The 22,164-nt window shown below is 40.2% G+C and overlaps 1 protein-coding gene across 6 annotated transcripts in view; it reads left to right on the top strand.

Annotated features, from left to right (window-relative positions):
- Positions 1–22,164, top strand: part of myo9aa (myosin IXAa) — a 354,781-nt gene that overhangs the window by 240,526 nt on the left and 92,091 nt on the right. For all 6 annotated transcript variants that reach the window (XM_073024759.1, XM_073024757.1, XM_073024760.1 and 3 more), the window contains 4 exons: positions 4–43; positions 11,978–12,100; positions 14,662–14,742; positions 21,345–21,455. In XM_073024759.1, coding sequence (XP_072880860.1) covers positions 4–43; positions 11,978–12,100; positions 14,662–14,742; positions 21,345–21,455 — 355 coding nt within the window. The remainder of the gene's footprint in view (positions 1–3; positions 44–11,977; positions 12,101–14,661; positions 14,743–21,344; positions 21,456–22,164) is intronic.

Raw genomic sequence — 22,164 nt, 5'->3', positions numbered from 1 at the left:
TAGGAGGAGTAAGAACACAAAACCCAAGCCAGTATTGCCAAAGGTGAGAATGTGTGCTGTTCATCTTAACCTGTACAAGCTGATCAGTTGTTATAAACTATACTGCCTATTACTTATTGTTTCATACAAAGGCATTTTTTGTTTGGTAAAGTGACTGTTCGAGAGACAGTGATAATCTTCAAGTTTATTGTCATTCCACTGTACACATGTATTCTGCCAAATGAAACAAAGTTCCTCTGGAGCAAGATGCACAACACAGTCATATAACTCACAAACAACACAAAGTAATATTACCAGAGATCAATTAACAAATAACAAGTTACATTTATGACACAAGTTAAAAAGTAAATAGTGTAATGTATTGGCACTTTATAGCGTTGTACTGTTGACAGATGAGCCTATACATTTGTTATTCATTACTTTTGCTCCTTTGTCTTCCCAACCCCCATTGTTTCCCTCTGTTATTCCCCTCCTCCTACCTCACTCACTGAGTGCTCAGTCAGTGGGACAGCATGAATTGTGGCAGTAAAGCTGAAAATGATTAATTGTCTGTGTAAGATGATGAATGCACTGTTATTTTTGAGTTGGCAAGCAGCTTTCCTCCTCTCAGCTTGGTTACCAAAGATGGAAACTAACAAGCTTGCTGATGAGTGAAATTTTCCAGGTTTTTCAGTTATCTATATTCATTCTTTGCAGCTTCACTAATGTTTACTAAATTAAAACCTTGCATTGGACCTGAAGCAAAATGTTCATAATTTTGTCAAAGTGATTGTGAAAATTTCTGCTGATCTAGAATCACTTCACCATTAATTATGAGTTGTCAGAAAGAAATTTGTCAGATCCTACCCACTTGTGCTTGATGAGGTCTGACTCTCAGTGTGAGATAGTATTCATTGCTGCCTTGATGATAGTTCATGAGGACAAGGTTCTAAACACAGGCATCTTTCCCAGTGACTTTCCTTCCTTTGTTAGATTTGCAAATCATCTCCAACCTCAATGAAATCTTTTCCCTGTTCTCTTTGAAGGCCTGACCACTAATGCAATTGTTGCAGATCATCCACCTAACTAGTTCCCACTCTTCCACGCTGCCCTAACTGAATGAATGTTGGTGATTGCCAAGCACATCACCCATACTCAATCACACAGACAATTCTGAAGCTATTTTGGGGATAGAGTGGAGATGGTGTGTGCCTAGAAAAAGTGTTGCATTGCATGGGGTGGTATGTAGCATAGGGGTGACACAATAATGTAGCGGTTAGCGTAATGCTGTGCAGTTTAAGCTGTAAGATTGTGCTTCAGGCTCGAGCGTGTTGGTCGATAACTCAGGTGATACATTTTACTTTATTTTTCCATGTACACGTGACAAATAAAGGTTATCTGTAGCTTTAATTTTATCTTTTCTATAATGCAAAACAACATCATTGATACATGATTCAAGAAATGCAAGTTGACAAAATACTCATGTTGATTTATTTATTCGCTTTCTATTTGAATTGCATGAGAGCAAAATTTATTCCATATCCAAATTTTTTGGGTAGAGGTTTGTAAATTCTGCAGGGGCTGAATTTCTGTAATCTGAACAGCTGTACGTAGGGGCTGCCTAAATTCTCTTTGGATATCCAATGCATGCTTTTCCAGTTCTTGGCGCATAATACAGAACTTCCGCCCTCACAGCTGTAGTGAGCCAGGTTCAGATCTGACTCAGTGTTTCCCTGTGACAGCACAGGTTTCATCTGGCCATTCTAGATCCTCCAGTATCACATAGACATGCAGATTGGCATGTTAGTTGGCCACTGTAATTTGCCCCTTGTTTTTAGGTGAGAGGTAGAATGTGGAGAGATCTCTGTAGATGCTTGAAGGGTGGCGTGGATGTGATGAGCTGAAGAGCCATTTTCCGTGCTCTGTGTCTCCGTGACTTCTTTCCCTAAACTTCAGCAGCCTGAGGATTATACTCAGAATTACAACAAGAATATTGATGTGCCTATCAGCTGAACTCCAATTTGTCTTTAAATACAGTGCTTATAAAAAGTATTCCGCCCCCTCCCCCCGCCACCCTGGAAAGTTTGCATGTTTTATTGTTTTACAACATTGAATCACAGTGGAGTTAATTTGGCTTTTTTGACACTGATCAACAGAAAAACCTCTTCCATGTCAAAATGAAAACAAATTTCTACAAGTGGTCTAAGTTTATTATTATTATTAAACACAAAATAATTGATTGCATAATTACTCACCCCTTCAAGTCAGTATTCAGTAGCTGTACCTTTGGCAGCACTTACAGCCTTGAGTCTGTGTGGATAGGTCTCTGTCAGTTTTGCACAACTGGACACTGCAATTTTTCCCCATTTTCCTTACAAAATTGCCGAAAAACTGTTAGATTGCATGGGGATTTTGAGTGAACAGCCCTTTAAAAGTCCAGCCACAAATTTTCAAATGGATTGAGGTCTAGTCTCTGACTTGGACACTCCAGGATATTAACTTTGTTGTTCTTAAGCCATTCCTGTGTAGTTTTGGGTCATTGTCTTGCTGGAAAACAAATCTTCTTCCAAGTTGCAGTTCTCTTGCAGACTGCATCAGGCTTTCCTCCAGGAATTCCCTGTATTTTGCTGCATTCATTTTGCCCACTACTACCTTCATCAGCTTCCAGGTGCTGCTGCAGTGAAGCATCCCCACAGCATAATGCAGCCACCACCAAGCTTCACGGTAGTGATAGTATGTTTTTTAAAATTTTATTTTTTTGCTCAGCATAACAGAACTTTCAATTTCCAGATACATTTACATTTCTTCCCCTCACAGATATCAGCTATCAGAACACTTCCATCAAAATATAGACATCACCACAACATCCTATACAAAGCCCTTATTAGTATAGCAGACAAGTTTACATCTATATACTGCAGAAAAGGTTGCCATGTTTTATAAAAACTGTTTGTTTTTGAGTGTATGATACAGTCAAAAAGTCCAAAGGAATGTATTCCATGAATAATTTACGTCAACCAAAAAGTCCAGGGGCCTTAGCGGATATCCAACAAAGTAAAATGTTCTTCCTCACACAAAAAGTCAGGATGTTAAAAGTTTTTTCTGATGTGCAGTAATAATACGACTGCTGGGTAAGCCTAAGAGAAAAGACACCGGGTCCAGTTCAAGCTCCATCTTCAGAATCTTTTCCATTTCACCCAAAATATCATTCCAGTTCGCCTGAAGTTTGGGACAAGTCCAAATTTACTTTACATTTAGAACACATTGGAGAAACACCCATCTTGAGACAATCTGGAGTCAGATGGGCTCTATGCAGAATTTTGAGTTGCAATGCTTTAGTTCTATTACAAACTGAAATTTTCTTTGCATTATCACAGATGTCTTCCCATGTTTCAGCTGTAGTTTCTACTCCCAGCTCTTCTTCCCAGACCCTTCCCAGCTGCTCAGCTTCTCCACAAGAACATTCGCTCAGGATGCTGTAAAAAGTACTAATGGAGACTTCACCCTTAGAACAAAACACCCCCTTTTCTATGTCATAACTATAGAAATCAGTTAACAATGATGTTTTTTTCTGTATATGACCTTTTATCTGAAAGAAAGGAAAAAGATCCTTGTTAAATTTCTGTACTATTTGACTAAAAGACATCATCGTTCCTTCGCCAAACAAATCTCCAAGATGGAAAATATCCTTAGAAATCCAAAGTTTAAATCCAGAATCCATTATGTCAGGCTGAAAATCTGGAGTGCTGGTTATTGGAGTGAAGGGTGATATTTTTGCTGTGTTGCCCTCAATTTGTCGTACTGTCCTTCAAGCTCTGACTGTATTAATTGTTATTGGATTGTGACAATATTCCTTAACTAGTTTCATCTTATTGAGGAAAAGCAAATTAATAAGAGGGCATTTTGCTTGTGAAGCTTCAATGTCTAGTCAAATTGAGGAGGGGTCCCTGCAAACCCAGTCAACCACATAAGATAAAAAGGAACTTAATATTTTTTGATATCTGGAAAATCCAGACCCCCTGGACTACTGAGAAGTTGTAACTTAGACATTTTAATACAGGGTCTTTTTTGTTCCAGCTGAAAGAAGCAAACCCAGCCATTTATTTTTTTAAGAATTTGTTAGGTAAAAATGACTGGAATCATTCGTATTGGGTAGAGCAGACGAGGAAGAATGTTCATTTTCAGCCAAGCTAAGAAATGGGAAGGGTGCTCCATTGCTCAAGATCATGTTTGATTTTGTCAAATAACTGTAAAGTTAGCTTTGAACAATTGATCAAACATAGGTGTGATAAATATGCCTAAGTAAACAAATTTGTCTGCAACCATTTAAAGGGGAAAACACCCTGAGTGTCAGGTACCTGCTGCAGATTCCCCAGAGGCATAGCCTCTGATTTAGTAAAGTTGATTTTATAACCTGAAAAGGTACTAAATGAATTGATGCATTGTATAAGGTAGTGCACTGATATAGCAGGGTTTGATGAGAAAATTAGAACATCATCCGCATACAATGTAATTCTATGTGACTTTAGTCCTATGTTTGGAGCAGATATTTTGGGGTCTCGCCAAATAACCTCAGCCAATGGCTGAATCCCTAGTGTGAAAAGTAGTGGTGATAAAGGGCAGCCCTGCCAGCTGCCCCTCAGAATACTAAAGTTATCCAACCGAATACCATTAGTGAGAATCGCAGCCAAAGGGTCATTATAAAGAATCTTCACCCACTTAATAAAATCATTGCCCAAACCAAATCGTTCTTAAGTGAAAAAAAGATACGGCCATTCGACACGATCAAGGGCCTTTTCTGCATCTAAGGAAACCACCAAGCCTTCCACTGCCTGTTGCTGACTTGCCAGAATCACATTAAGTAACCTTCTGATATTGTTAGATGATCTACGGCCTTTTACAAAACCCGTTTGATCCTCTTTTATAATAAAAGGTAACACAGTTTCTAATTGCAATGCTAAGGTTTTAGATAAGACTTTAAACTCAATGTTTAACAATGAACTAGGCCTGTAAGAGGCACAATCTTCAGGGCTCTTTCCTTTCCTAAGAATTAGGGAGATATTAGCTTCTGTCAATGATGGTGGGAGGAGACCATAATTAAATGCATGATTGAACATGTTTAGCATAGGCTCTGATAATAACCCTGTGAACTCTTTATAGAATTCACTAGTGAGTCCATCAGGACCAGGGGCCTTCCCACTTTGGTGCTGTCTCACAGCTTCCTGTATCTCACGGAGCATTGAGGAGGGACTCTTGTTCAGAAGAAATGCCTAGGAGATCAAATTCCTGAAAAAGGAATCCATCATTGTCCATCATTACATTGCTCAGATTGATACAATTTAGAATAAAAATTCTTAAACACAACATTAATCATTTTAGGATTACTAGTGATGGCTCCTGTCCCATCCTTAATAGAAGCAATAGTCTGAGAGGATTTTTCTTTCTAGCTAAATAAGCCAAATACCTACATGGGTTTTCACCATGTTCAAGCAATTGTTGTTTAGCAAATGTCAATTTTCTTTTGGCTGCATGTATAAGTAAAGAGTTTAGTGTACAACGTAGGGCTTTGATATAATGTAACTTTGCTACAGAAGGCTTATTAATATAATCCTTCTCAGCTGCCGCAAGCCTTGCTTCCACTAGGCATTGCTGTTCCGCAGCTTGTCGCTTCTTACTAGCAGAGTAGGAGGTAATTAATCTGATTGCATAGGCCTTAGTGCTTTTCCAGAGCATCGATGCACTACTAGCTGATTTGGAATTAATAGATAGGAAAGTTTTGAATTCGGAGGTAAAGTAGTTTATATATTTATTATCTTTTAGAATAAAAGGATTCAGCCTCCAGTGTCTAGATCGTGCTGAATTATCTTTGGGCTTATTATTTAAATATACTGCTGCATGGTCAGAAATAGCGATATTTTCAATTGTGCAGGATACAACTAAATCTAGGAGCATTTTGGGGGTTAGAAAAAAGTCTATTCTGGTGTAACACTTGTGTGGATTAGAAAAAATGTGAAGTCCTTGTCAGAGGGATGTAACAACCTCCAGACATCCACAAGTCCTACTTCTCCACATAAGCCCATGATATGTTTGGACTGTGAGGAGAGCAATGGGGGACCACTAGGCACTCTGTCCATCAATGGGTCCATGAGACAATTAAAATCCCCACCTACAATAATGTTTTGTCTTGAAAAGCTTGTAAGTTTGGAAAAAGCATCTGTTAGGAATTTGAGAGGATGAGCTGGAGGGCAGTAAACATTGAGAATACCATATTCCTCTCCATATATTGAAGCCTTAACAATCACAAATCTCCCATACTTAATGCATCTAATAACTTAAAAGATAAGTTCTTCCTAATTAAAATGGCCACCCCCCCCTACTCCTGGTATTAAAAGATGAAAAATAGACTTGATCAAATCCACTCTGTTGCAGTTTTAGATGTTCTTTATCATTTAAATGTGTCTCCTGTAATAAGGCTATATATCCACCCCTTTTTCAGGTTTAGTAGGATTTTCTTGCTCTTGATTGGTGAATGACTCCCCTTAATGTTCCAAGTGCACAATTGTAATATATTACTGGTCATAACCCTTTATAACAATCATTTGACTCTGGAGGAGAAGAAACCCGACTTAAGATCAGCTGAGAAGCAATGTAAATAAAAAAAAACACACAAAAAAGAACAAAGTGCCAACAGCGCTGAACAAAAGGACTTACCCCACACTTAAAGGGGATATCTGAACCTTCTAGCACCCCATATTCTGCCCCACTGCCAATATGGCATTTAACATAGTCAAAAATGAAAACGGCGTAATTTATCAATCCACTGATTTGTTACCATCATGTTTAAACTCCATCAGGCTGGAGCAGCACTGCTAATTTAAACAAATAATGAAGCTGTATTAATCAAAACAAACACGTTACCCATCCTGTAAGATATCTTACCGTCGAGTAATGAAAAGGTAAAATAAAGCGACCATCGATCATGTTGTCATCCATAACTAGGGCTACACAATATACTGTATACATTCTTTAGCCCAACGTGTCCACAACAGTTTCAGCTTTGTCAGGAGAATCAAATATCTTGGTGGTCCCATTGTAGGTGATTTTCAGCACCGCTGGGTATAGCATAAAGTACTGGGTTCCGGATTCTCTCAGCCGCTTCTTTACCTGGTCGAATTCCTTGTGCTTTCGAATAACGGCTGCCGAAAAATCCTGAAAAAACATAAGCCTGGATCCCTCATATATTAAAGCTGGGCATCAGTCCCACGACGTCTCGAAGCCTCCATCACTCTGTGCTTATCACCGAAATTATGGAACCACACGAGGACAGGTCGAAGGCGTTGGCCCAGGCCCTGTTTTGGAGCTCTTTCCACTTTAATGCGTCCGGTCTTGGTTTACAAATTAAGGAAATTAGGCAGCCAGCCTTCAAAAAACTTTGCTGGCTGGCTGCCTTCTGTACCTTAAGGTAGACCGATGATCCTTATATTCTTCCTCCTACCTCTGTTCTCAAGATCATCGATATGGTCACAGGTTTTGAACTTGCTTTTCCAGTGCCCGGATGTGACTTTGGGCCTGATCAGTTACAGTCTGTACCGCGGAGACTCGACCCTCGGCCTCGGTCATTCTTGTATCAAGATTTTTAAGCTCCTGTGTGTCGTTCTGGAGTGTTAGAGAGAGTGGAGCCAGCTTCTCGTCCATCATTTTGGATACGTTCTCCGTAACTTCCTGAATTACTTGACGAAGAGCAGGGTCCAACCTGTTAGCCGAGCTAGCAGCAGCGAGCTCCTCAGCCCCGGGTGAGCGCTCTGTGCTGTCCATCTTGGCTGCCTTCTTAGTACTTTTCCATGGCATGGTGTTGAAGCAGCTCAAAAAAATACTCATCAATGTTCATGTTATTAAACCCAACACGGGCATTTTAAAAAAAAGTTGAAACGGATAGGTTTATATGCAGAATTATCAGTGTTGTGGTGCTGAGCTAGCAAAGCAGACCTTTCACTGCACCGCCATCTTGAAAACCTTATCTGAGTGATAGTATGTTTTTGATGATGTGTGGTGTTTGGCATACACCAAACATAATGTTTAGACTGCTGACCAAAAAGCTGAATCCTGGTTTAATTAGACCATGGAACCTTCTTCCAGCTGACTTCAGTCTCCCACATGCCTTCTGGCAAACTCTAGCTGAGATTGCATTTGAGTTTTTTCAACAGTGGCTTTCTCTTTGCCACTTTCCCATAAAGCTGCGACTGGTGAAGCACCTGAGTGACAGTCTCCCATCTCAGCCATTGAAGCTTGTAACTCCTCCAGAGGTGTCATAGGACTCTTGTTTGCTTCCTCACTAGTCTCCTTCTTGCACAGTTGCTTAGTTTTTGAGGATGGCCTGCTCTAGGCAGCTTTACAGCTGTACCATATTCTTTCCATTTCTTGATGATTGACTTAACTGTTCCCTTGGGATATTCAATGACTTGGAAATTTTCTTGTATCCATCTCCTGACTTGCACTTTTCAATAACCAAATGTAGTTTTTAGACAATAGACAATAGGTGCAGAAGTAGACCATTCTGCCCTTCGAGCCTGCACCGCCATTCTGAGATCATGGCTGATCATCTACCATCAATACCTGGTTCCTGCCTTGTCCCCATATCCCTTGATTCCCCTATCCATAAGATACCTATCTAGCTCCTTCTTGAAAGCATCCAGAGAATTGGCCTCCACTGCTTTCCGAGGCAGTGCATTCCAGACCCCCACAACTCTGGGAGAAGAAGTTTTTCCTTAACTCTGTCCTAAATGACCTACCCCTTATTCTCAAACCATGCCCTCTGGTACTGGACTCTCCCAGCATCTGGAACATATTTCCTGCCTCTATCTTGTCCAATCCCTTAATAATCTTATATGTTGCAATCAGGTCCCCTCTCAATCTCCTTAATTCCAGCGTGTACAAGCCCAGTCTCTCTAACCTCTCTGCGTAAGACAGTCCGGACATCCCAGGAATTAACCTCGTGAATCTACGCTGCACTTCCTCTACAGCCAGGATGTCCTTCCTTAACCCTGGAGACCAAAACTGCACACAATACTCCAGGTGTGGTCTCACCAGGGCCCTGTACAAATGCAAAAGAATTTTCTTGCTCTTTTACTCAATTTCCTTTGTAATAAAGGCCAACATTCCATTAGCCTTCTTCACTGCCTGCTGCACTTGCTCATTCACCTTCAGTGACTGATGAACAAGTACTCCTAGATCTCTTTGTATTTCTCCCTTACCTAACTCTACACCGTTCAGATAATAACCTGCCTTCCTGTTCTTACTCCCAAAGTGGATAACCTCACACTTATTCACATTAAATGTCATCTGCCAAGTATCTGCCCACTCACTCAGCCTATCCAAGTCACCCTGAATTCTCCTAACATCCTCATCACGTCACACTGCCACCCAGCTTAGTATCATTAGCAAACTTGCTGATGTTATTCTCAATGCCTTCATCTAAATCGTTGATGTAAATCGTAAACAGCTGTTGTCCCAATACTGAGCCCTGTGGCACCCCACTAGTCACCACCTGCCATTCTGAGAAACACCCATTCACCGTTACCCTTTGCTTTCTATCTGCCAACCAATTTTCTATCCATGTCAATATCTTCCCCCCCAATGCCATGAGCTCTGATTTTACCCACCAATGTCCTATGTGGGACCTTATCAAATGCCTTCTGAAAATCGAGGTACACTACATCCACTGGATCTCCCTTGTCTAACTTCCTGGTTACATCCTCGAAAAACTCCAATAGATTAGTCAAGCATTATTTGTCCTTGGTAAATCCATGCTGGCTCGGCCCAATCCTATCACTGCTATCTAGATATGCCACTATTTCATCTTTAATAATGGACTCTAGCATCTTCCCCCCTACTGATGTTAGGCTGACAGGATGATAGTTCTCTGTTTTCTCCCTCCCTCCTTTCTTAAAAAGTGGGATAACATTAGCCATTCTCCAATCCTCAGGAACTGATCCTGAATCTAAGGAACATTGGAAAATGATTACCAATGCATCCGCAATTTCCAGGGCCTCCTCCTTTAGTACCCTAGGATGCGGACCATCTGGACCTGGGGATTTGTCAGCCTTCAGTCCCATCAGTCTACTCATCACCATTTCCTTCCTAATGTCAATCTGTTTCATTTCCTCTGTTACCCTATGTCCTTGGCCCATCCATACATCCGGGAGATTGCTTGTGTCTTCCCTAGTGAAGACAGATCTAAAGTACTTATTAAATTCTTCTGCCATTTCTCTGTTTCCCATAACAATTTCACCCAATTCATTCTTCAAGGGCCCAACATTGTTCTTAACTATCTTCTTTCTCTTCACATACCTAAAAAAGCTTTTGCTATCCTCCTTTATATTCCTGGCTAGATTGCGTTCGTACCTCATTTTTTCTCCCCGTATTGCCTTTTTAGTTAAGTTCTGTTGTTCCTTAAAAATTTCCCAATCATCTATCCTCCCACTCACCTTAGCTCTGTCATATTTCCTTTTTTTTAATGCTATGCAATCTCTGACTTCCTTTGTCAAACACTGTGGCCCCTTTCCCCCCTTTGAATCCTGAATCCTTCCTTCTCCGGGGGATGAACTGATTTTGCACCTTGTGCATTATTCCCAAGAATACCTGCCATTGCTGTTCCACTGTCTTTTCTGCTAGGATATCCGTCCAGTTAACTTTGGCCAACTCCTCCCTCATGGCTCCATAGTCTCCCCTGTTCAACTGCAACACTGACACCTCCGATCTGCCCTTATCCTTCTCAAATTGCAGATAAAAACTTATCATATTATGATAGCATATTTTTTGCCAGGATACTAATTCATCAGCAGTTAGACCATCCAGATAAAGGTGTATTTTTACTGCAATCAGTTGAAACATCTTGACTGCACACAGTAATTTCCATGTAACTAATAATGTGACTTCTAAAACCTATTGACTGCACCAGTGATGATTTGGTGTGTTATATTAAAGGGGGGGGGGTGATTGAATACTTATGCAATCAATTATTTTGCGTTTTACATTTGTAAATAATATAGATCACTTTGTAGAGATCTTTTTTCACTTTGGCACGAAAGTGTTTTTTTCTGTTGATCAGTGTCAAAAAAGCCAAATTAAATCCACTGTGATTCAATATTGTAAAACATGAAAACTTAAAAGTTGTGTGAATTCTTTTTATAGACACAGTAGATGTCAAATTCAAGTTTGGCTCAGAAAAGATTATTGTAAAACTACTGGACTGTTTACAAACCCATCTGGTTCTCTTAAAATGCTGGAGGAACTCAGCAGGCTGGGCAGCATCTATGGAAAAAGTACAATCAACATTTCGGCCTATAGCATTGACTGTAATTTTTTACCCATAGATGCTGCTGGCCTGCTGTGTTTCTCCAGCATTTTGTGTGTCTTACTCGGATTTCCAGCATCTTCAGATTTTCTCTTGGTTGCCACCTGGTTCTCTGATGTCTTTCAGGGAAGGGATTATGTGCCACAGTTCCAAAATCTGGCCTATGTGTGACTTCAGACTCATACACATCATTGTATCTTACACTGTCTCATTTGTTAGGATGGACAATTAAGAGAATAGAGCATATAGCACAATATAGGACCTTTAGCCCACAGTGTTGAGCTGATCCTTTAACCTACTTTGATATCAATCTAACCCTTGCTTCCTACGTAGCCCTCCATTTTTCTATCATCCATGTGAGTCTCTTAAGTGTCCCTAATACATCTACTTTAGTGTCAGTGTTAATGTCAACATTCTGTGAATGGATTGTAAAACTTGCATTTCTCCCTTATCGTTTCATTATATGATACATTATGGCTTGTGTGTTTCAGTCACGTACAATGTGTTAATTTCTCTCATTGATCTTCTGTTTCTAGTTTACTCTCCTCTAATGCTGATTAAACATACATGTTTTGAGATGTGAACATTTATGGCCATGCTGGCAACTTGTTTAAAACCATGATTGGTGTTTTCTCTAATCTGCAGCACTTATTAGATGTAAAGTCACTGAAATACCTGGCAAGCCTGACTCTCCATGATCGCATCACCAAGTCTCTACTCCACTTGCACAAAAAGAAAAAGCCGCCCAGCATCAGTGCTCAATTCCAGGTCAGTACACAGCATACTTCTTGTCTTCTTTCATCTTCTGATTTTTTTTTAAACTGTTATTGAAGAACAACATACAAAAGACAACAAAACTCAGCTGGACAGGCATCAATTCCTGATGAAGAGTCTCTGCCCAAAACATTAACAGTTTACTTCTTTCCAAAGATACTGCCTGACCTGCTGAGTTCCTCCAGCATTTTGTGTATGTTTCTCTGGATTTCTAGCATCTGCAGAATCTTTTGTGTATATGTTTGTCCACTAAACTCAGAAACTAATGTTTGTTTACTGGGTAACCAATAATCCCATGATTTCTGAAACTCCTTGAGTAATTTTATTTCCTTTGTGATATCTATAATTTCTTAGCAGGTTCCAAATATAGTTTGTTCACCTCTCTTTCAACATTTATGACCTTCTCCACCACCTTAAAGAACATCTGCACAAAACAAAGCAAACAAATTGAAAGTAGAGATATAAAATATTCCAGGAGGAGCAAACCATCAATATATGTCATATGATTTCTTCTCTACCTTAGTTTTCTGTGCACCCCAGGCAATTTGCTTTTTGCCACACAAGGCCTTGAATAAAAATGTTACTCCTGGCATGGTTTAGAACAGCATTAAGTTAAGAATTGTAATAAGTTGTTGATGGAGATAATTATCACACTCACCTCACTTACCTTGAGATGTATTCACTGAGAGCAATGCCCTGTAAGAGGTCTTTATTTACTTTCTAATCTTTGTCTTAGTGGCAAAAGCAGCCTACACATTGAGATTGTGAATCATCTCCCATGTAACTGTTCTACTCTCCTTTTCCACATGCTGTGGATATTGATCTATTGATGGTAAGTAAGGTGACATTAATGAAACCTTTCCATTGTTCCCCAGTAGACTTGTCCTTTCAATCAAAGTAGCAATTTTTATTTGCTACTTTGCAGCCTGTTCCTAAATTGCATCTTGGTATCACTACATGCAAGTATTGATTTGATGAGGAGAAGCAAATGGAATTAAATATTGTGGAATCATCAATGAATATCTCCACTTGTAACCTTCTCATGAGAGAAAGGTCTTTGAAACAGCTGAAGATGATTGACCTGCGACACAATTGTGAGGAACTCCTACAGTGATGTACCAGGGTTGGGATAATTGACCTCCAACATTTACAATCAGTGTATATTTTTATTCTGCCTTGATGTCAAGGGCAAGCATCTGTATCTCTCCTCGGGTTTGGGCCAAGATTGCAATGAAACTCAGTAGGCCTGATGAAACCTAAACTGGGACATTGTTGAATGGGTGCTGTGTGTTCAACTAATCATACAGCCAAACAAACAGTATTCTTCTAGGGCCAGAGTGCACAACACACTTCCAACAACACACAGCACATGCACATAGCTCATAGCACATATGGTTGTGATAGCAGAAAAACATACAGCCACAAAGAAAAAAATAATGTAGCCCACACCCTGAGTGGCATGGCCTGCAGATTGATGGTAAGTTGCCCTGGTCCAGCTTGCTTTTCCAAAAAGCGAACACTTTTTGAACATGAGTGAACATGAGAGGGTAGCACCAAGCAAACACTGGAGAGCAACACGGATGGGAGGGGCCAGCCCTCAGTCCAGTATGGATTCCAGCACACCCATAGGGGTCTCTGCTCTCCCCTACACTGCCTCCATTGTCTCTTCCCCTGGGCAGCTGCAACAGGTGACCCTGCGGCATGACAGCCTAGCCCTCAGCACAAATGAGGCCACCCAGCTACCCTGCTGTTGGTCTCAAAGGTTCTAAGTATATTTATTATCAAAGTATGTATACAGTATACAATCCTGAGATTCATCTTCCTGCAGGCAGCCATGAAACAAAGAAACACCATGGAACCAGTTCCTGGAAAACATGCGAAAATGTTTGGGTGGTCTAATGAGCATTAAGATGTATCTTTCATCTGGATGCAAAATTAATTGCAGAATAGGCATGGATTTGTAATAATGACAGACAAGAAAAAGTTTATGAAACGTGAAAGATATTCTTTGTACTGTATTTCATTATACCCTTCAATTAATAAATAAAATCCAAATGGATGTGATTGTTCAATTTTATTCTAAATATTCATAGTATGCATATTACAAAAAAAAAGCATTTAAAGTGCAGCACAGTTTTCAGACCAAGTAAAAATTTCCTGCTCAGAGCAATGGTTGGTTTGGGCAGCTGTGAAAAAAAAAATTAGAGGTAACGCAGGCTGTTTGTCAGCATTAAATGGAGAGAATTAAATTGCCTGTAGACTGAATTCCATGGTGGTGGGGATCTGAGGAAGGAAATGTCTACTCAGATGTCCTGACTGAAGATGACTTTCTCTCTCTGAAGATGGAGATGTTCATGAAACATCCTCCTCCCATTTATTTTTGAATTATCCACTACCATTCAGGTAGATTGCAGAGCATTAATCTTTAAATAGGCAGTGCAGTTTTTTCCACCTGCAAAACCAGAGAAGGATTAATTACATTTTCTGACTTTTTTGAGGTAGACCCATTGACTGAATATCATAGTAATTCACTATTTTGTGCTTTATTTTTGCAGGCTTCTCTCAATAAGCTCATGGAGACTCTGGGACAGGCAGAGCCTTACTTTGTGAAGTGCATTCGATCAAATGCAGAAAAGGTCTTGTATGTGTTCCTCAAGTTAAAGATAAATTGATTGAGAAGCCTGAATAGAAAATTGCAATTGGGAGTACAGAGTAAATTGTACAAATAGAAGAAGGGGAAAACAGCAACTGAAGGACTAACATATGCGGATTCTGGAAATCTGAAACAAAAGCTGCTATTGCTAGAAATTCATAGGGGAAGGGCTAGACAGCAACTTTGCAGAGATTAGGAAACAACACGATCACTTTAAGTCAATAATTCATCTGTGTAATAGTTTGCAGTTGCATAAACTGCTTGATATCCATAGATGCTTCACAAGGTGCAGTGAAGGCTGAATGACATGAAGAGAAGCAAGATATTCAAGATTGTTTACTGTCATTTCCTGCACACAAGTGTGAAGGAGAACAAAATATTTGTTACTCCAGATCTGATACAGCACAAAAAAAGCACAGATTAAAAAGCACAGATTTTGTTAATATTATTAACAAAAACACAATAAAAGTAAATATGTAAGATAGATTATATACATTACTTGTATGTCCATGAAGTGACACTAGGCTGTCCAGGTGACTGATAGGAAATAATAAAGTTGTGGTGAAGTTTGTGGGTGGACGTGTTGATCATCCTTTCTGCTTGGGGAAAGTAACTTTTTGAGTCTGATGGTCCTAGCATGGATGCTACATAGCCTCCTCCCTGATGGGAGTGGGGCAAACAACCCATGAATAGGGTGAATGGGATCCTCCTTGAAGATATTGGCCCTTTTCCTGCACATTTCTCTATATACAGTGGCATGCAGAAGTTTGGGCACCCCGGTCAAAATTTCTGTTACTGTGATTAGCTAAGCGAATAAAAGATGACCTGATTTCCAAAAGGCATAAGGTTAAAGATGACACATATCTTTAATATTTTAAGCAAGATTATATTTTCATTTGCATCTTTTACAGTTTCAAAATAACAACAAAGGAAAAGGGTCTGAAGCAAAAGTTTGGGCACTCTGTATATTCAGTACTTAGTAACACCCCCTTTGGCAAGTATCACAGCTTGTAAATGCTTACTGTAGCCAGCAAAGAGTCTTTCAATTCCTGTTTGCAGGGATTTTTGCCCATTCTTCCTTGCAAAAGTCTTCTAATTCTGTGAGATTCTTGGGCCGTCTTGCATGCACTGCTTTTTTCAGGTCTATCCACAGATTTTCGATGATGCTTAGGTTGGGGGACTGTGAGGCCCCTAGCAAAACCTTCAGCTTGTGCCTCTTGAGATGGTCCATTGTGGATTTTGAGGTGTGCTGTTGTAGAAGCCATCCTTTTTTCATCTTCAGCTTTTTTACAGATGGTGTGATGTTTGCTTCCAGAATTTGCTGGTATTTAATTGAATTCATTCTTCCCTCTGCCAGTGAAATGTTCCCCATGCCACTGGCTGCAACACAAGCCCAAAGCATGATCGATTTCACCCCCCCCCCCCGTGCTTAACAGTTGGAGAGGTGTTCTTTTCATGAAATTCTGCACCCTTTTTTCTCTAAACACACCTTTGCTTATTGCAGCCAAAAAGTTCTATTTTAATTTCATCAGTCCACAGGACATGTTTCCAAAATGCATCAGGCTTGTTTAGGTGTTCCTTTGCAAACTTCTGACACTGAATTTTGTGGTGAGGCCGCAGGAAAGGTTTTCTTCTGATGACTCTTCCATGAAGGTCATATTTGTGCAGGTGTCGCTGCACAGTAGAACAGTGCATCACCACTCCAGAGTCTGCTAAATCTTCCTGAAGGTCTTTTTTAGTCAAAAGGGGGTTTTGATTTGCCTTTCTAGCAATCCTACGAGCAGTTCTCTCAAAGTTTTCTTGGTCTTTCAGACCTCAATTTGACCTCCACTGTTCCTGTTAACTGCCAATTCTTAATTACATTACGAACTGAGGAAACAGCTACCTGAAAGCGCATTGCTATCTTCTTATAACCTTCTGCTTTGTGGGCATCATTTATTTTAATTTTCAGAAGAGCATATGGCTGCTGATTGTTGGGACAAAGTTTGAGGAGTGTGGGTATTTATAAAGCTTTGAAATTTGCATCACCTGACCTTTCCTAACAATGACTGTGAACAAGCCATAACCCTAACAAGCTAATTAAGGTCTGAGACCTTGGTAAAAGTTATCTGAGAGCTCACATCTCTTGGGGTGCCTAAACTTTTGCATGGTGCTGCTTTCCATTTTTTAACTTTAAAATTGTACAAAACAAAAATAATACATTAATGCTGCTTAAAATGTTGAAAAGAATGTTTCATCTATAACTTTATGACTTTTGGAGATCAGCTTATCTTCTACTCACTTAACTATTCACAGTAACAGAAATTTTGACCAGGGGTTCCCAAACTTTTGTATGCCACTGTATGCCCTTGATGGCAGGTAGGCTGGTGCCATTGATGTTTTGGGCAGTTTGAGTTACCCGTCGTAGAGCCGCCTTGCTCATCATATTGCAGTGATACAGCTTTTTTCAATACTGATGAAGCAGGCAGAAGGCACAGTCAGGGATCATGAGAGGAACTTATTACATCATTATGCAGGAAATGTTGACATTTGTAATCGCACGCCCCCCCCCACACACACACACACAGATGCTGCTGGGTATATAGAATTCATCCAGCAGATGACTTGTTACTTCAAACCAGAGTATTAGTTGAAGGGATCGCGCTGTGAAATATGGCAGTGTAATAGATTTAGTTTTTTCCTGTGTAAGTGTCAAGATTATGCTGGTTAGGGAACATATTGATGACAAAGAATAGAGATCAATGTAGCAAGGTGATACCGTTGAGGAGTTTGCCTACTGGTGGGAGCTGCAGCAACTGGTTCTCTGGCGCTGAGTCCACTGCAATGGCTCAGAAGAGCTGAAGAGGACTGCAATAGTGATGGGAAATTCCATGACCATAAGAATAGACACAAGATTCTGTGGTTGCAATAGAGGCAACCAAATAGTATGTTGCCTCCCTGGTGTCAGGGTCAGGAATCAGATTCACAGCATTCTTAAGGGGGAGAGTGAGCAGCCAGAAGTTTTGGTACACATTGACACCAATGACATAGATGGGAAAGGCGAGGAGGTTCTGAAGGGAGATTTTAGGGAGCTATGTAAACAGCTGAAAAACAGTACCACCAAGGTAGTAATCTCTGAATTGTTGACTGCTACACGCGGCAGTGAAAGTAAGAGTTGGAGTGTTCGGCAGATAGATATGTGGCTGAGGAACTGGTGCAGGGGGCAGGGGTTCAGATTTCTGGATCATTGGGATTTCTCCTGGGGAAGATATGACCTCTGTAAAAGGGATGGGTTACACCTGAACCAGACCAATATCCTTGCTAGAGTTGTTCGGGAGGGTTTAAGCTAATTTGACGGGGATGAGAACTGGAATAATAGTGCTGAGAGTGAGGTTGTTAGTTTACAAACAGAGACGGTGTGCAGTGAGACTGCTAGCAAGGAGAGGCTGATGATAGGGCAAAATAGCAATCAACAGGATGAGATGCAATGTAAAAGGCAGACAAAATCGAAAAGGGTGAATACAGGACTGAAGATGTTATATTTGAATGCACACAGTATGCAAAGTAAGGTAGATGAATGTAGCACAGTACAGATTGTCATCTATGGCATTATGGGCATTATTGAATCGTGGCTGAAAGAAGATTATAGCTACAAGCTTAATGTCCAAGGATACACATTGTTTTGAAAGAACAGGCAGGTGGACAGAGGGGGTGGCTTGGGTCTCTTAGTGAAAAAATAAAATCATTAGAAAGGGGCAACATAGGGTCAGAAGGTGTAGAATCCTTTTGGGTAGAACTAAGAAACGAAAGAAAAAGACCCTGATGTGAGTTATATACAAGCCTCCGAACAGTAGCCAGGATGTGGGCTACAAGTTACCACCAGAGATAGAAAAGGCATGTCAAAAGGACAATGTTATGATGGTTATGGAGGATTTCAATATGCAGGTCGATTGAGAAAATCAGATCAGTGCTGGATCCCAAGAGGGGGAGTTTGTAGAATGCCTACAAGATGGCTTTTTAGAGCAGTTTGTGATTGAGCCCACAAGGATATCAGCATTTCTGGATTGGGTCTTATGCAATGAACTAGAATGGGCAATAATCAGGATATAATAGAATTCACCCTGAAATTTGAGCGAGAGTAGCTAAAATCAGATGTATAGTAAAGAAAATTGCAGAGGCATAAGAGGGGAGCTACCCAAAGTTGAGTGGAAGGGAACACCAGCAGGGATGACAGCAGCACAACAATAGCTGGAATTTCTGGGAGCAATTCAAAAAGCGCAGGATAGATATATCCCAAAAAGGAAAAAGTATTCTAAATGCAAGATGACACATCCGTAGCTAACAAGGGAAGTCAAAGCCAACATAAAAGCCAAATGGAGGGTGTATAATAGAGCAAAAATTAATGGGAATTTAGAAGATTGGGAAACTTTTAAAAGTTAACAGAAGGCAAATAGAAATGTTGTCATAGAGGAAAAAGGTGGAATATGAAGGTAAGGTAGCCAATAATATTAAAGAAGATACCAAAGGCTTCTTTTGATATATAAAGAGTAAAAAAAGAGGTGACAGTAGATAACAGACTGCTGAAAAATGATCTTGATGTGGTAATGGGGTTCAAGGAAATGCTGGGTGAACTGATTAAGTATTTTGCATCAGGCTTCACTGTGGAAGGCACTTGCAGCATACCGGAAGTTTGAGAGTGTCGGGGCAGAAGGGAGTGAAGTTGCCATTACTAGGGAGGAGGTACTTGGGAAATTGAAAGATCTGAAGGTAGATAAATCACCTCGACCAGATGGTCTACACCCCAGGGTTCTGAAAGAGGTGGCTGAAGAAATTTTGGAGGCATTAGTAATGATGTTTCAAGAATCAATAGATTTTTGTATGGTTCCGGAGGACTGGAAAATTTCAAATGTCACTCCACTCTTCAAGAAGGAAGAGAGGCAGAAGAAAAGAAATTATAGGCCAGTTAGTCTGACTTCAGTTGGGAAGATGTTGGAGTCCATTGTTAAGGATGTGGTTTCAGGATACTTGGAGGCACATGATAAAATTGGCCACGGTCTGCATGGTTTCCTTAAGGAAAAATCTCCTGACAAATCTGCTGGAATTCTTTGAAGAAATAACAAGCAGGATAGACAAAGGAGAATCAGTGATTGTTGTGTACATGGATCTTCAAAAGGCCTTTAACAAGGTGCAGCACATGAAGCTGCTTAACTAATTGAGAAACCCATGGTATTACAGGAAAGATACGAGCATGGATAGAGCATTAGCTGATTGGCAGGAGGCAAGGAGTGGAAATAAAGGGAGCCTTTTCTGGTTGGTCGTCAGTGACCAGTTGTTTTCTACAGGGTCTGTGTTGTGACCGATTTTTTTTTCTTTAACATTATATGTCACTGATTTTGATGACAAAAGTTGATGGCCTTGTGATCTAGTTTCCATACAGTATGAAGATGGGTGAAGGGTCAGGTAGTGATGAGGAAGCAGGGAGGCTACAGAAGGACTTTAACAGATCAGGAGAATGGTCAAAGGTGTGGCAGATGGAATACAGTGTCTGGAAATGTATGTCATTCACTTTGATCGAAGAAATAAAAGCAAAGACTATTTTCTAAATGGCAAGAATATTCAAAAATCTGAGGTGGAGTGAGACTTGGGAGTCCCACAGGTGGCAGTGGAAGCCAAGTCATTGGGTATATTTAAGGCAGAGATTGATAGGTTCTTGATTAGTCAGGGCACGAAGGGTTATAGGGAGAAGGCAGGAGATTGGAGCTGAGAGGGAAATGGATCAGCCATGATGAAATGGCAGATGGGCCATGTGGTCTCAATTCTGCTCCTATATATTATGTTCTAGATCTTTGAGGTAATGTGATTGATCAGCAACAGAAAATATTGCATTAAAGGGTAAATAAGCAATTGAAACCCACTGTAAATTAGAATGGTGGAAAGAGTTTGGGCGAAAATGATGTGACCAGATAGGAGAAATTATCCTGATGAAGGACCTTGCCCTAAAACATTGATTGCTTGCTCATCTTCATCGATATTGCCTGGCCTGCTTGATTTCACCCATCATTTTGTGTGTGTGGCTGTGGATTTCCAGCAACTGCAGAATCTCTTGAATTTAGGAGAGATTATGCAGCATCATCAAGGTCTCAAAGGATGCCATTTATGATTTTGCTTGGGATTATTTGCACAAAAAAACAATCAGAATAATTGAAGCATGGAATTCCAAATGCTTGGCTGGTGATAGGACATTGTTGGACTTGGGAGTGGAAAGGAAATGGAATGAGGAACTAATGGGGCTCAAGTGTGAGTTGTCTCAGAGACATTGTGATAGAGCTTCCTTATCTTTGTTAGTAATCCTATCAGTTAGTATGGGAGGAATTTAAGGTGGGGGGTTATATGGGAGGCAGGGTTTGAGGGTCGGCACAACATTGTGGGCCGAAAGGCCTGTAATGTGCTGTACGGTTCTATGTTATATGTAAGTTTCTAAATGCAAGAAGTATAATCAGAACTTAAATAAAAATGGGATCAGGGCACTATGATGTGTTTCTTTGGTAAGGTGAGAACACTGCTGCCAGCTGCTGTCTGTAACATCTACTTCTGTCAACTTCGTAGCTTCCATTGCGTTTCAATGATCATCTAGTCCTGAGGCAACTGCGGTATACAGGCATGCTGGAAACAGTCAGGATACGACAATCTGGCTATGGTATTAAGTATACCTTCCAGGTAAGTACCTCTATGTATTGGTGTGTTTATGCACCACTCAGTTCTTTGAAACAGATTCATGAATTGTAGCAATTTAAAAAGTACAACATAAATGTTACAGATCAGTTGATTACAATTTGAACAGAATTTCAGCGACTGAAGCATTTGCATATCACTGAGCCAAATGCTCTGGCAAGATAGAATTTGACCAGTTTGCATGTCATTTGAATTGGTTAATTCAAGTTTTTAAAAAAATGTTGAACAAGTGACACCTTGTATCTGCTAAATTAGGAAGTTGTAGAACTAAGTTGAGATTTTGTTAGCGTTAAGATTTTCAAGTTTAAGTAACTGGTGCTTTCACAGAGAAGACTACCTTCAAATCCATGCCCTATCTGATTGGCCCATTCAACCACTTTGTCTCTTTGGAATGAAGGTCTTCAGATTTTACTTTCCCTGCAGTTTACAGTTCATAGGTGTTGTTATTTTTCCATTCCTGGTCTTCAGAATATAAATCCATGACATTAACATTCATAAGTATGTTTCCAGCAGGATGTCACGCTAATGATTAGGAGGGTCCAAGTGATATTTTCTGTCCTTTGTCTCCGGCTTCATTACCCATTAATTGATGCCTTTTGCTGAGACTGCTTCATTCAGCAGGGCCTGGTTGGATCCTAATGGTGATTTCAGCATGTGTGTAACACATTACTGTGGAGGAGTTGCTCGTACTCCC

Source organism: Hemitrygon akajei, chromosome 21 (assembly GCF_048418815.1).
Source record: "Hemitrygon akajei chromosome 21, sHemAka1.3, whole genome shotgun sequence".
Classification (NCBI taxonomy): Eukaryota; Metazoa; Chordata; class Chondrichthyes; order Myliobatiformes; family Dasyatidae; genus Hemitrygon; species Hemitrygon akajei.
Note: the sequence above shows the minus strand (reverse complement) of the source record. Positions and strands in the feature narration are given on the sequence as shown.